Raw genomic sequence first — 14,264 nt, forward strand, 5'->3', positions numbered from 1 at the left:
TATTTTATATTATAGGAATAAAAAATTGGTACTGAAATTCGTAATTATTGGATCTGTCCTTCTCGGACGGGTTAGGAATATAGTAGTGCATACATCCAACTTTGTATACTTTGTATATTTTCATTCTTGAAAGTTTTGGCAGCACGTATTCGTTGTTCTCCGTGTACAATAAGCGTATGTTGTTCTACGTTTCGGGCTATTGCTGATACGCATAATAACATCCGCACAGTGTACAGTGAGAACAGCGGGTAGGTGCTGCCGAAATTTTCAAGAAATGAAAATATACAAAGTATATGAAGTTGGATGTAAGCACTACTATATTCTTAATGGATAGAAGCCTTCCTATGACAGCCGATCAATTGGTGTAATTAGTTTCTACGTACGTTTCAAATATATTTTATGTAGAACTAAATTTATATTGTTAAATGATATATGAACGTATGTTAGATTTGTGTTGTATGTATAAGAGTCATGAATGTACTAGTAGTTGTGTGATTTGTCGTAGTTAATAATTATATATAATTTACAGATGAGGATAATTCCTAACAAATCATGGATAGATATCCCACGGCTTCATAGATTTCGTGACACGCGATACAAGGAGGGATGTGAAGCCTTCATACGTTATGCAGAAATGAATCCGAGAAAATTAGCAAGTGGTGCTATGTATTGTCCTTGTTGCATGTGTAGGAATTTGAAATTGCTGAATAGTAATGATATACGGATCCACCTAATGAAATCAGGTTTTGATGAAAAATATAAATATTGGAACTGGCATGGGGAAGGTATCACTGAAGATGAGGATCCAAATGTGCGTGTCGGTACGTCCGGTGGACAACGAATAGATGACACAGAAACAATGTTGAATGATATTTTTCCTCGACCTAGAGAATTTGAGGGTGATGATAATGTCGAGGATGATATCGGAGATAAAAGTGAAGATGATATCGAAGTTGAAGCTGAAGAAGTAGGAGATGATGGAAGTGCCGAAAATATTGATGATATGCATTCCTCCGCAGAAATAGAACGAATATTGAAGCTACTAGAAGATAGTGAAAAGGACTTATATGAGGGATGTACCGAGTACTCCAGATTTTCATTTATGCTAAAACTCCTACACATTAAGACACTTAGCGGTATGTCAGATAATTATTTTGAAATGCTTCTTGATTTGCTTCGAACTGTAATACCTGGAGGAGTGAATAGCATACCCCAAACAACTTATCAAGCTGAGAAGATTGTCGCTGCTCTGGGTCTAGATTATAATAAGATTGATGCATGTCCGAATGATTGTATTTTGTACCACAAGGCCAATAAAGACCTTCAAGAATGTCCGACATGTGGAGTTTCTAGGTGGAAACAACGTACAAATTCTTCAATAAGGATTACAACGGAGACAGAGATAACACAGAAGAAAATTCCAGCCAAGGTGCTTCGACATTTTCCATTAGCTCCTAGATTGCGAAGATTGTACATGAACAAAGAAACGGCGAAAAATATGAGGTGGCACAAGGAAGATCGAGTAGATGATGGTAAATTGAGACATCCTGCTGATGCGGTAGCTTGGAAGCATGTTGATAAAATTTATCCTCGATTTGCCGAAGATTGCAGAAATGTAAGACTGGGTCTGTCAAGTGACGGATTCAATCCATTTGGGGTAATGAGCTCTGGTTGGTCTACTTGGCCAGTTGTACTAATGCCATATAATTTACCTCCATTGCTTTGTATGAAACAGCCATTTATGATACTTTCATTACTGATACCCGGTAAACATGCACCTGGAAATGATATTGATGTTTACTTAGAGCCTCTAATTGATGAGCTGAAACAACTATGGTCTGAGGGTATTGTAACATATGATGCCCATTTAAAAGAATCGTTTAGATTACGTGCTATTCTATTATGGACGATTAATGATTTTCCAGCCTATGCTAATCTGTCTGGGTATTCCACAAAGGGAAAGTGTGCTTGTCCTGTATGTGGTCCGGAATTTGAAGCTCTTCAATTACCACATAGCCGAAAGAGTTGTTATTGGTTTAATCGAAGGTGGTTGCCCTTGAGTCATAAGTACAGAAAATTATCAGCTAAGTTTGATGGCACAGTTGAGAAAAGAATGAAGCCGCGTCAACTCACAGGTACTGAGATCGTTCAATTACTTGAGGGGTTTCCAAAAGTTGTGTTTGGGAAAAAACGCTATTCTAAATTTAGCCCGCTCAGAGTAAGAGATTATTTAAAGTCAAAAAGGCCACTGAAGCGTAAGCGAAAGGTCCGGAAAATGCAAGTTGAGGAAGAAGACCAAAAATTACCTAGAGGATGGACTAAATTTAGTATCTTCTTTCAGCTACCTTATTGGCAAAATCTTAAAATCCGCCACAACTTAGATGTCATGCATATTGAGAAAAATATATGTGATAACATAGTATCAACTCTCCTACAAGATGCAAACAAGTCGAAGGATGATCTACGGGCGCGCCAAGATCTGACTGCTTTGAATATCCGAAATGATTTGCAAGCTCAAGATGTTGGACTTAAAAAATTAAAGTTGCCTCCGTCTCGTGTTACACTGACAAATGAGCAGATGCAACGATTTTGTGAAATTCTCAAATCAGTAAAGTCTCCGGATGGTTACTCTGCTAACATTTCAAATAATGTCCAAGTGCAAGAGCGAAAACTCTTAGGTCTGAAGACCCATGATTATCACGTTCTTCTCCATCAATTGCTTCCTGTTGCAATCCGTAACAATATGGATAAAGAAGCGTCGAAGATTATTATTGAGTATTGTGGGTTTTTCAGAAAATTATGCTCTAAAGTCATAGATGTAGATGAATTTAAAAAACTTGAAGCTGAGGTCCGAGTTACTCTATGCAATATGGAAGTAATATTCCCTCCTTCTTTTTTTACGGTTATGGTCCATCTTACCCAGCATCTTGCAAGAGAGGCTAGAATCGCCGGACCTGTTACTTATCGTTGGATGTATCCGATTGAGAGGTAAATTATATATTTTTTGCATTCATTACTTGTATATGCGTTTTTGAAATTACCGTGCTAATAATTAGTTATTTTGATTCTAAGATACTTGGGCTCCATGAAACATAATGTTCGCAATCGAGCTCGTCCAGAAGGCTCGATAGCTGAAGGATACGTGGCAAATGAATGCTTTATTTTTGCATCACGTTACATGCGCCAGAAGAAAACCACGGCTCAAGTACCAGATAAGGAGAGAAAGCGTGAAAAATATCCGAGATCTCTCTTAGAACAAATTCATGCATATGTGCTGGAAAACCTTGATATGTTCGCAGACTATCGAAGGTAACAAATAACACCCGAAATATAGATGAGACTATTCATTTTACATAATGTTCGCAATGCAAACTTATATATTGTTTATGTAGGCGACATTTGGAGAAGCTTAAGAATGAAACAACCGGTAGGAATGCAGCGCATAATATTCAGAAAAGACATAGGAAAGAATTTTCTGATTGGTTAAGATTTGATGTAAGTATTTAACAATTAATTTATGAACATTCATAATATAACATCCCCTAAATATTCTGAAATTTTTTGTCTTAGGTTGATAAATCACTTCTTGATGGTACTACGTTACCAGATGAAATTATTATACATGCACAACGCCCTTATTATGAAGTGAGACGTTATAATGAGCATTTGATCAATGGATATAAATTTCGAACGCTAGAGACTGATGATAGGAGGGTAACTCAGAACAGTGGGGTCATGGGCTTGTTTGCTCAAGAATGTTTTTCAAGTACAAGAGATCAGAACCCAATTCTAGCTGACATACTATATTATGGCCAATTAGAAGATATTGTTGAGGTAATTTACGGGTTTGGTAAACCAAAACAATGTACTTACACGATGTTCAAGGTTCGGTGGTGTCCTGCAAAAAAGCAAAAGGATCATTATGGATTTACACTTGTCAATCTCCATCGAGAAGTATATACGGATGAGAAATTCATTTTTGCAGAACAAGCTGATCAGTGCTTCTTCGTGAGAGATCCGAATGTCATATCTGATTGGGTGGTTTTGTACAAGGAGCCAAGATCTGTTGTTCTACCTAATAACAATGAAAAAAATATTGAAGAAAGTGAATATAATTATAGTGAACCAATTGGTTCATCTGATGATGTTTGGCAAGAATTCTCTTACGCACAGAATGTGGCGTTGGATGTAGGTATGTAATATATATGTTACACTGCATTAAAGTTTTTTAGCTAATCATAATAAGAACAATGCATTTCATAATAACTTATCTCATGAGCATGTATATTTTTTTTCTTAACTATGTTAATAATTGAATTTGCAGATGAGGAGTATTAGGAGACTCTTTGACCAAGCGGGTGATCGATCACGTAGTATCACCCCTGGTAGTGGTGCTGATGATACACCACCATCTCCGGATGCAGGTATAAAAATTAATTAATACTTTAATATATTTTATCAATTATTAATTATCTAGCTAATAGTGATCATTTGGCCCTGATGCAGTACCATCTCCGGGTTATTCATCACCTGGCCCCTCTGATGCAGTACCAGAACCATCCCCTGATGCAGGTATTCAATATTATAATGCTCAATTATAATGGTTAATTAAAAACTATATTAATGATTCTCCTTTCTTATGTAGGGGATACTTGGACACCGACATATCCATCTTATACATTCCACACGGACTTGCGGCCAAAGACACAGGACTATCTTAGTTTACCTTTACCTCCAGCCTCTCATAAGTCTATGGCTGACGCAAGGAAGTACCATACACGTGCTGCGAGAAAATTAGAAGAAATGCGTGAAATGATTGAGACACGAAAGAAGGTTGCACTCGCAGCAAAGGAAAGAGAGATAGCGAATGGTAAATTGTATAAATACTTTTAATTTTCACATTTGTATATTATATGATATATTATCATGTTATTATTGTAGGTGCTAAGAAGGATCGTATCGAGAACAGACGTGGCGGAGGTAAGCCTGATTCTAAACAACCGCCAAGAGGAATGAGGGCCATTATTAGGTGGAATAGTTCTAATTTGCCCGTTGGTCCATGGTCGACCCGCTTGAATGCATATATTGGGGTTCTAGTGCGTAGAGCGACCATTATCAACCCTTATTTTCAATTTCGAGAACTACCATGGAGCGCATACGAGGCGATATGGACAGAGCTTATGGTAACTACATATTGCTATTACTTTTTATTTATTAATAATTAGTATTTGATATTAAATTATCTTTCCTAAATGTGTATGTAAATCTACAGGACTGCTTCTGCCTTGAGGACTTTGAGGGGGCTTGGAATTATGTGTTCAATGTTAAGGTTGAAGTAGTTCTCAAACAATGGAGGCATGAGATCAAACATGAAACCTATGACAGGTATGAGGAGGACTGGCAGAGGTTTTTAAACCTCGACGCCCGAGTTGACGAGGTTCATTTCACAGCTCTCCTCATGTATTGGGACAGCGATGCCTCCAAGGTTAGTTTCATGAAAATTACTTTATACTTTTAAGATATTAATTTATTGCATATTTGCTAATTTTTTTCTTTTAAAAAAGAATAAATCCACGAAGGGGTCAGAAAATAGAAGAAAGAAGCTGCATGACCACCACTTGGGCTCACACTCCTATGCCAATCTGGAGGATGTTTATTGTCAGGATACGGTAGATTTCCGTCTAATATTTTGATGAATTTAATGATTAGTATGATTATGAGTGTGATAATATATAATATGACAGGGAAAATCATTAATGCCAATACACTTGAGGGCGAAAGCGGCGTATGGCATTTTCCGTGATAGATATAGGGGTGATGAGAAGAATCGAGATAAGATCAAGGCAAATCTCGAGTTGGTGGTGAGAGTTATACATATCTTGTGTAGTATTATTAATTCTATTTTGTTGTTAATATTATGAGGAAATGAGAACACAAATAACATTGTCTTTACCATGAAATAATTATATATTTGTGCTTTAGGAGGGATTTGAGGCTGCATCAAAGGAGGCTGCAACTGTGTATATGTCGCAGCAGGAGGAACAATCTGAGCCGGACCCTCACATGCTTTCTGCAGAGGACAACATTACTCTCACACAGCATTTGATGGGTCATAATAGGTATGGATGTAGAAAATTTGAATCAATTTGAATACTACATTCCTATTTATATTTTTTTATCATTATTGAATTCGAGAGGTAAATTTAATATTTATTTCTCCCTAAACATAGGAGAGGGAGATATCCTCTGCATGGTGTTGGAGCTTCACCCGGCGTAAGCATGAGGTCATCCACAGCATCCTCCACACCATTTACATCCATGAGAGCAGCCCCGCCTCGGTTCCAGGCTATGCCATTTGTCGCACGTATCTCTGCATATTTGCTTGACAAGATTGACTCGGAGCTACATATCCAGGTGACTAATGAGATGACAAAAGTTGCGCTGACGGCGAACTCGATGGATGATCTCCTGGGGTATGTCATGCAATATTTAAGCGGTGCGATTCCTCATAGCGCGTATGGTGGTGTTATACGGATTATAAGCTCGCTTGGCGATAATTCCGGTGCTGGTCAGAGCAACACTCAGGTACCTTTTTTTTCCTTAAAATAATAAATTCATTTATATTTAATATGTATTAAACACTCCTTAATGATTATTCAATTGACCATTCAGAGTGGAGATATTGGAGGGAGCAGCACACGTTCTCGTAACCGGGATAGAGATACTGCCGACGACGACGACTGATGAGGTTTATGAGGTTTTTTGTACATTTTTAATGCAATGAACAGCTTTATCTGTTATAACAATACTTATATGCTTGTTGGATGTATATATTAGACGGTCTTGGTTGATGCATATTTTGAAGTAGATAGTTGGATTTGTTTATTATGCTGGAATTGATTATATTATGGCTGGATCTGTGCATTATGTTGGATTTGAATATTTTTGGGTTTGAATGGAATTGTCTAAAATCTTGATTATATTTGGATGGTTGGATGTATTCATATATACAGTATTTATTGTATGTATTCATGTATTGGTGTAATTGTACAGGGAAATACAAATTGTAATATATTTTTTTTGCTGGAAAAAGAGCAATCTAGACGGAATTCCGTCTAGTATGAACCAAACTAGACGGAAATTCCGTCTAGGTTGTAATAATCAACCTAGACGGAAAACCGTCTAGGTTGTCAACCTAGACGGAAATCCGTCTAGGTTGACAACCTAGACGGTTTTCCGTCTAGGTTGATTATTGCAACCTAGACGGAATTTCCGTCTAGGTTGGTACAGTCTAGACGGAATTCCGTCTAGGTTGCTATTTTTCCATCAATCTAGACGGAAATCCGTCTAGTTTGATCCAAACTAGACGGAAACAGAATAAACCAATCTACCTAGACGGATTTCCGTCTAGATGATCCAACCTAGACGGATTGTAGACCAACCTAGACAGAAATTTCCGTCTAGGTTGGTCATTTTTCTACTAGTGTACTTTTCACTTCAATTTTGTCTAACTTGACCCTAAAACTTTCAATGTTATTATAAAACTCTCATATTAATTATTAATAATACATAATACTATATTGATAGACAATTGCAAGTTAATAAATTATTTTGGAATGAATATAAAATATAGAATTATCCTAAAATTATATTGTGATACTCACATAGGAAAAGTAAAGAGTATTCTTGCATACATAAGTAAAAACATGCAATTTTAGAAATTTTTAGGATATCTAAGTGCATTAAGATATAAGTGGAGAGGTATATGAGTGTAACTTCCGTAAGTTGTAAGCTATTTATGTTTAATTAAGCCTATAAAGATTTGAATCCTTTGTTAAACACAAGCAATAGTATGTGATCCCTTTGATAAATAATATACATCATATAATATGAGGTAAGAGGTTTAGCTTATACTTATATAGTACAGAAGATGTGGAAAATTTTAAGCATCATATTTTGAATAATTCTCAAGATTTTGAATTATAAATAAAATTATATACTTTGCTTAGAATCATACTCCCTTTAAATGAGGAAGTTGTAGAAAAAACTTTCTATGGACTATATTACCCCTATTTTTTAAATATTATATTTTAATCCTAACTAAACTAAATTAATTATTATTATTAATTAATCATATTATATGCCACTTCAAGTTTGTCTTGGCCTCTAAAACTTCCAATGTTATTGTAAAACTCTCATATTAATTATTAGTAATGTCTAATAATATATAAATAGACAATGGCATTTTAATACATTATTAATAGAAAGAGTAGAAAATATGGAATTATCCTAAAATTATACAATTATATTCATATAGGAAATTACAAATATTATTCTTGCGTATAGAAGGTACAGACATGCAATTTTAAAAAACATTAGGATATTTAAGTGCAGCAAGATACAAGTGGAGGTATGTAATTGAAACTTTAATAAACTATAAGGTATTTAATTTAATTAAGCCAATAAAAATTTAAAGCCTTTGTTAACCACAAGAAATAGTATATGATCCCTTTGATAAAAATATTCATCATATAGTATGAAGCCAGATGATTAGCTTATATTTATATACTAGAGGGGATGTGGGAAAAATAAAGCATCATATCTTAAATAATCTTAAAGATTTTAAATTATTTCTGAATTTATATACTTTGGTTAGAAAACCTTAGAAAAGGCTTTCGAAGGACTACTACAAATTGTTGGGCATCATATAAATGCTGGACATATAAAATCCATTATAGTGGATTACAATAATCGGGTTTATGTAAAAAATATCTGGGTGTCATATAAGATAATACTCATACATAATATTATATTATAATCTATAATCTCATATATTGATGACTTTTAAACATAACAATTCGTGTCAAGATATATGTTTAGGATTTGGAAGAGCTGAGAGTGGAGAGATTTGAGATATGAATTGTGGCTTTTGTGACTCATGCATTAGTTTTGGTTTCCAAACACAACCCAATACCAAGCCCACAATCAAATTAAAAATTGACTGGATTTTGTTATACTAAACAATATTTTCGATAATGATCGATATATGGGAAAAAATCCCCATATAAGAGAAAACAATATAAAATCATAAATATTATCAAGATAAAATATTTAACCTTTTATATCAGTCGATATAGCGATATATCGGCTGATATTTCATATATTGGCTATAAGAGCAATATTTAAAGGTAATTTAACTATCATTTCCTTGATTTTAAATCTCCAAGAATTCTACATTATTCCCTTAAAATTTTAAAATTGCTTATAATTTAGGGACTAATATTGAATTATAAAAGACTTGAGGGACAAATATGCAAATAAGCTAAAATTAAAAGAATAGTTAATTTTTTAAAAACTCTCTCAACTATAGGGAATGTCTCAAAACAACCACTCAACTAATTTAATTTGACAGAGCGGGGGGGGTTAACATTTCCCCCATAGTTGAGGGGAAGTTTTCTAAAATTAACCCTTAAACAAAGCACAATTTAAGACACATGTGATATCAATCTTAGAAGAGTGGATTTTATAGCAAGTCTATCAGTATATCTGAAAATATTTTACTATAAAATTTGCAGAGAGAAATTTAATCTTTATTTGGGATGACTATGTGATCCTTATGGTTCTCCTTATTTTTTATGATTTGTAATAAATTATTTAACAAAATAAATTAAGCTGTTCATTTTATATGTCTCACCTTTATAAAGCATACAGTTTGGATATAAGTGTTATTATATTCTTTTAACTATTTAGCTTAAATTTTTGGATATTATTCAATATTGGATAGATCTATATTATTTTATTAAAATACAATCCATATGTGTACAAAATATGTTTAAATCATTCTCAAATTATATTTTATAGTTTTCTAAAATTAGAGAGTAATCATTTTGACAAATTAATTAAATAGTTGAGAAGATGTAGGAATATTATAATATTAGATTTTGGAATTGATCACATAATTTATATTTTCTTTCTTCATTGAATTTGCACATTATAACTTTAAAATTTCTATAGAAAAGTTTTTGAATATCTATAATACTCGGTCGCTAGATAATAGAAAGTGGAAGTAGACAATAGGTGCAAGTGATTTCTTTATAATTAAACAAAATCCTCTATGATTAGATAAACCTATCATTTTACGTTGATGAATTCAAGATTTATTTTTTATTAATAATAATAGTTTTTTAGATATTGGTGCTTACGTCATTAATATTTTATAATTATAATTCCAAATCATTAAATTTCTCTTAGAACATTAAAATTTTAAGACTTTAAACCTCACTAATTATGTGTAAGGTAAAGTGTTGAAACCAACAAGATTTTATATATTAAAATATCTAAAACTTTTTAATATATTATGATAATCATAAACTTTTTTGCAACTATGTTATAGTAAATTCATAAACTAAAAATCAACAATTATAATATTTGACCACGTGCATTGCACGTGCATTCTACCTAGTTCCCTTTAAAAGAGAGAGTTGTGGAAAAACTTTCTAAGGCCTATATTACACCTATTCTCTTTTGATATCACATTCTAATACTAACTAAACTAAATTAATTATCATTGTTAATTAATTATATTATATTGTCACTTTAAGTTTGCATAATTTGGTCCTTAGAACTTCCAACGTTATTATAAAACTCTACATTATATTGATTATTAGTAATGTATAATAATATATTAATAGATAATTGCATGTCAATAAAATATTTATGGAAAGAATAGAAAAAATAGAATTATCCTAAAATTATACCATGAAACTCACATAGGAAATTTACAAAAAACATTCTTATGTTTAGGTAACAAGACAGAAGGTACAAACATTAAATTTTAGAAAACATTAGGATATTTAAGCGCATCAAGATACATTATCTAAATTTTTAAAAAAGTCCAGCAAGATACAAGTGGAGGTATATAAGTATAATTTTGGTAAACTACAAGGTATTTAAGTTCAGTTAAGCCTAGAAAAGATTTGGAACCTTTGTTATCTATAAACTATAGTATATTATCCCATTGACAAATAATATTCATCATACAGTATGAGACAAGATGCTTAGCTTATATTTATATAGTAGAGGAGATGTAAAAAAATTAAAGCATCATATTTTAAATGAGTCTTAAGATTTTGAATTATTTCTTAAAATTATATACATCGCTTAGAAAATTTTGAGGGAGTTGTGGAAAAACTTTTTAAGGACTATATTACCCATGTTCTCTTTTGATAGTACATTCTAATACTAACTAAACTAAATTAAGTATCATTGTTAATTAATTATATTATATGTAACTTTAAGTTTGCATAATTTGGTCCTTAGAACTTCCAACGTTATTATAAAACTCAACATCATATTAATTATTATTAATGTATAATAATATATTAATAGATAATTACATGTCAATAAAGTATTTATGGAAAGAATAGAAAACATAATATCATCCTAAAATTATACCATGAAACTCATATAGGAAAATTACAAAGATCATTCTTATGTTTAGGTAACAAGACAGAAGGTACAAACATTAAATTTTAGAAAACATTAGGATATTTAAGAGCATCAAAATACATTATCTAAAATGTAAAAAAAAAGTTCAGCAAGATACAAGTGGAGGTATATAAGTATAATTTTGATAAACTACAAGGTATTTAAGTTCAGTTAAGTCTAGAAAAGATTTAAAACATTTGTTATCTATAAACAATAGTACATGATCCCATTGACAAATAATATTCATCATACAATATGAGGCCAGATGCTTAGCTTATATTTATATAGTAGAGGAGATGTGGAAAAATTAAAGCATCATATTTTGAATAAGTCTCAAGATTTTGAATTATTTCTTAAAATTATATAATTCGATTAGAAAACTTTAGAAGAGGCTTTTGAAGGACTACTACAAAGTGTTGGACATTAAATAAATATTGAAAAACTAAATTCCATGATATTGTGTAGCAAAAATCAGGGATATGTATGTAATATTGGGTGTCATATGAGTAAATATTCATACATAACGTGACATTGTAATATGTAATCTAACATATTAATGAATTTTAAACATAAGAATTTTCATCAAGATATATGTTTAAGATTTGGGAGAGCCTAGAGTGGAGAGATTTGGGAGAAGAATTGTGGCCTTTGTGGGTTTTGCAGGTTCTGATTTTATTTCCCAAACATGATCCAAATCTCAGCCCATAATCAAATAAAAAAACATGAATTTCTCAATATCTTCAAAGGGATATATCAGCCATATTTTTCGATAACAACCGATTTATCAAAAAAATTAACAAACAAAAGAAAATAATATAAAATATTACCAAGATGAAGTCTTTAACCTTATATATTGGCCGATATAGCAATATATTGGTCGATATTTAATAGAATGCCTATAAGAGTAAATATGTAAATGTTATTTAGATATTAGTTCCTTAGTTTTAAATATCCAAGGATTCTATATTTTTCCCACAAATTTTTAAAATTGCTCATAATTTAGGGACTAATATTAAATTATTAAAATTTTGAGGGATAAATTATAAATAACCATATTTTAAAAAGTGTTAATTTTTAGAAAACCCTCTCAACTATAGGGATTGTCTTAAAAAACCCACTCAACTGATTTAATTTGACAAAACTCCCTTATTATGTGGGGTGTTATAGATACCCCCTCTTAATTTTGGTGTAATTTTAGAAAACATCTCTCAACCATAGCGTATCTCATAAAACTCCCCTAATCTTTTACGCTTCTATCAACAAACCCCCTTAACATAGTTACTTCGATATGTGATTTGAAAAAAAAAGGCTCTCTTAATGAAAACAATTTTAATTAAATAGAAGCCCTCAACCGATAATAAAAGGATCACAACCAACTTATAATTTTTTCCCTCTATATCACCTCTTTTATCTGGCAAAAGCCAATGTAATTCTTTTATGATTGATTGATATTTTAGTCTTTCCAAGTCAAGTACTTGTCACATAATAGTTAAGACTTAATGATGTTAGTTTTGAGAGGTTAGGTTTAAGTGAGAAAAGTTTACTAGGGTTAATTCAAAAAATTTTAAGTTAAGATAGATTATCTACAAAACTTTGCAAGTGATTTACTCAGTCTTAAATGCTTTGCGCCGGGGGTGGGGGGGGGGTGTGTTCAGCACTCCATAGTTGAGGGGATTTTTTATAAAATTAACTCTTAAATAAAAGCACAACTTAAGGCACATGTGATATCAATTTTATAAGAGTGGAGCTTATAGCAAGTCTATCCCTTAATGAATAGGTTTGGGTTATCTGTCCTTAAATTTATCCTACACATCAACTCTAAAAATCTTTTGCTATAAGAATCTCTAAGAGAAATTTAATATTTATTTGGGATGGGTATATGATTGTTCTGATTCCTCTTGTCTTTTATAATTTGTAATAAATTATTTGACAAACTAAATTAACTTGTTATTTTATATTGTTCACATTCTTATAAGTTTATGAAGCTCATAGATTGGATATGACTATTATTGAAGATATTATATTCTTCTAACTCCTTAAGCTAAATTTTTGAATGTTGTTTGACATTAGATAGATATAAATTATTTTATTAAAATACAATCAATATGATTTCATAATATGTACAAATTATTCTCAGACTATATTTTATAATTTTTTGAAACCAGAGAGTAATCGTTTTAACCGATCAATTAGTATTTAGGAAGATGTAAAAAGAGTATAACATCAGATTTTGGAATTGATCACATAATCTATATTTTCTTTCTTGATTAAATTTGCACATTCTAACTTAGAAAATTTTAGAAAAGAATTCTTGAATATCTATAATACTCGATCTCCAGATAAAACAAGTGGAAGTAAACAAAAGTAATTTTTTTATAACTAAACAAAATCCTTAATAACTAGATAAAACCTACAATTTTCCTTAATAAACTCAAGAATTTATTATTTATTATTAATAATAGGTTTTTTCCATATAGGTCTCTTACATCATTAATATTTTGAAACTATACATTCAAATTATTATTTAATCTTAAATTATTAATATTTTAAGGCTTTAAACATCACTATTTCTCTGAAAGACAAAATACTAAAATCACACATAAAAAACATCCAAAAAAAATTAATATATTACGATAATTATAAAGTGTTTTACAACCATGTTATAGTAAATAAATAAACTTAAAGTAAATAATTATAATATTTGACCACGTGTAGTACATGTGCATTCCACTTAGTATCCATAAATGAGGAACTTACCAGGGCATCATATCCTCTAC

The 14,264-nt window shown here is 31.6% G+C and overlaps 1 protein-coding gene across 3 annotated transcripts; it reads left to right on the plus strand.

Annotated features, from left to right (window-relative positions):
* On the plus strand, positions 819 to 7,007 carry LOC109840242. Of its 3 annotated transcripts, none has more exons than XM_020408811.1 (11): positions 3,268 to 3,309; positions 4,325 to 4,424; positions 4,507 to 4,572; positions 4,646 to 4,870; positions 4,942 to 5,183; positions 5,273 to 5,485; positions 5,565 to 5,669; positions 5,745 to 5,861; positions 5,983 to 6,119; positions 6,231 to 6,585; positions 6,673 to 7,007. In XM_020408811.1, the coding sequence occupies exons 2-11, from the start codon at positions 4,325 to 4,327 to the stop codon at positions 6,742 to 6,744; spliced, it is 1,632 nt and encodes a 543-aa protein (XP_020264400.1). In that variant the 5' UTR covers positions 3,268 to 3,309; the 3' UTR covers positions 6,745 to 7,007. The 3 variants fall into 3 exon arrangements, with proteins under 3 accessions (XP_020264398.1, XP_020264400.1, XP_020264399.1); XM_020408810.1 differs by lacking the exon at positions 3,268 to 3,309 and adding an exon at positions 4,057 to 4,192 and having other exon boundaries at positions 6,673 to 7,006; XM_020408809.1 differs by lacking the exons at positions 4,325 to 4,424; positions 4,507 to 4,572; positions 4,646 to 4,870; ... (5 more) ...; positions 6,231 to 6,585; positions 6,673 to 7,007 and adding exons at positions 819 to 2,988; positions 3,393 to 3,660 and having other exon boundaries at positions 3,073 to 3,309.

The sequence above is a fragment of the Asparagus officinalis genome, chromosome 5 (genome assembly GCF_001876935.1).
Source record: "Asparagus officinalis chromosome 5, Aspof.V1, whole genome shotgun sequence".
NCBI lineage: Eukaryota > Viridiplantae > Streptophyta > Magnoliopsida > Asparagales > Asparagaceae > Asparagus > Asparagus officinalis.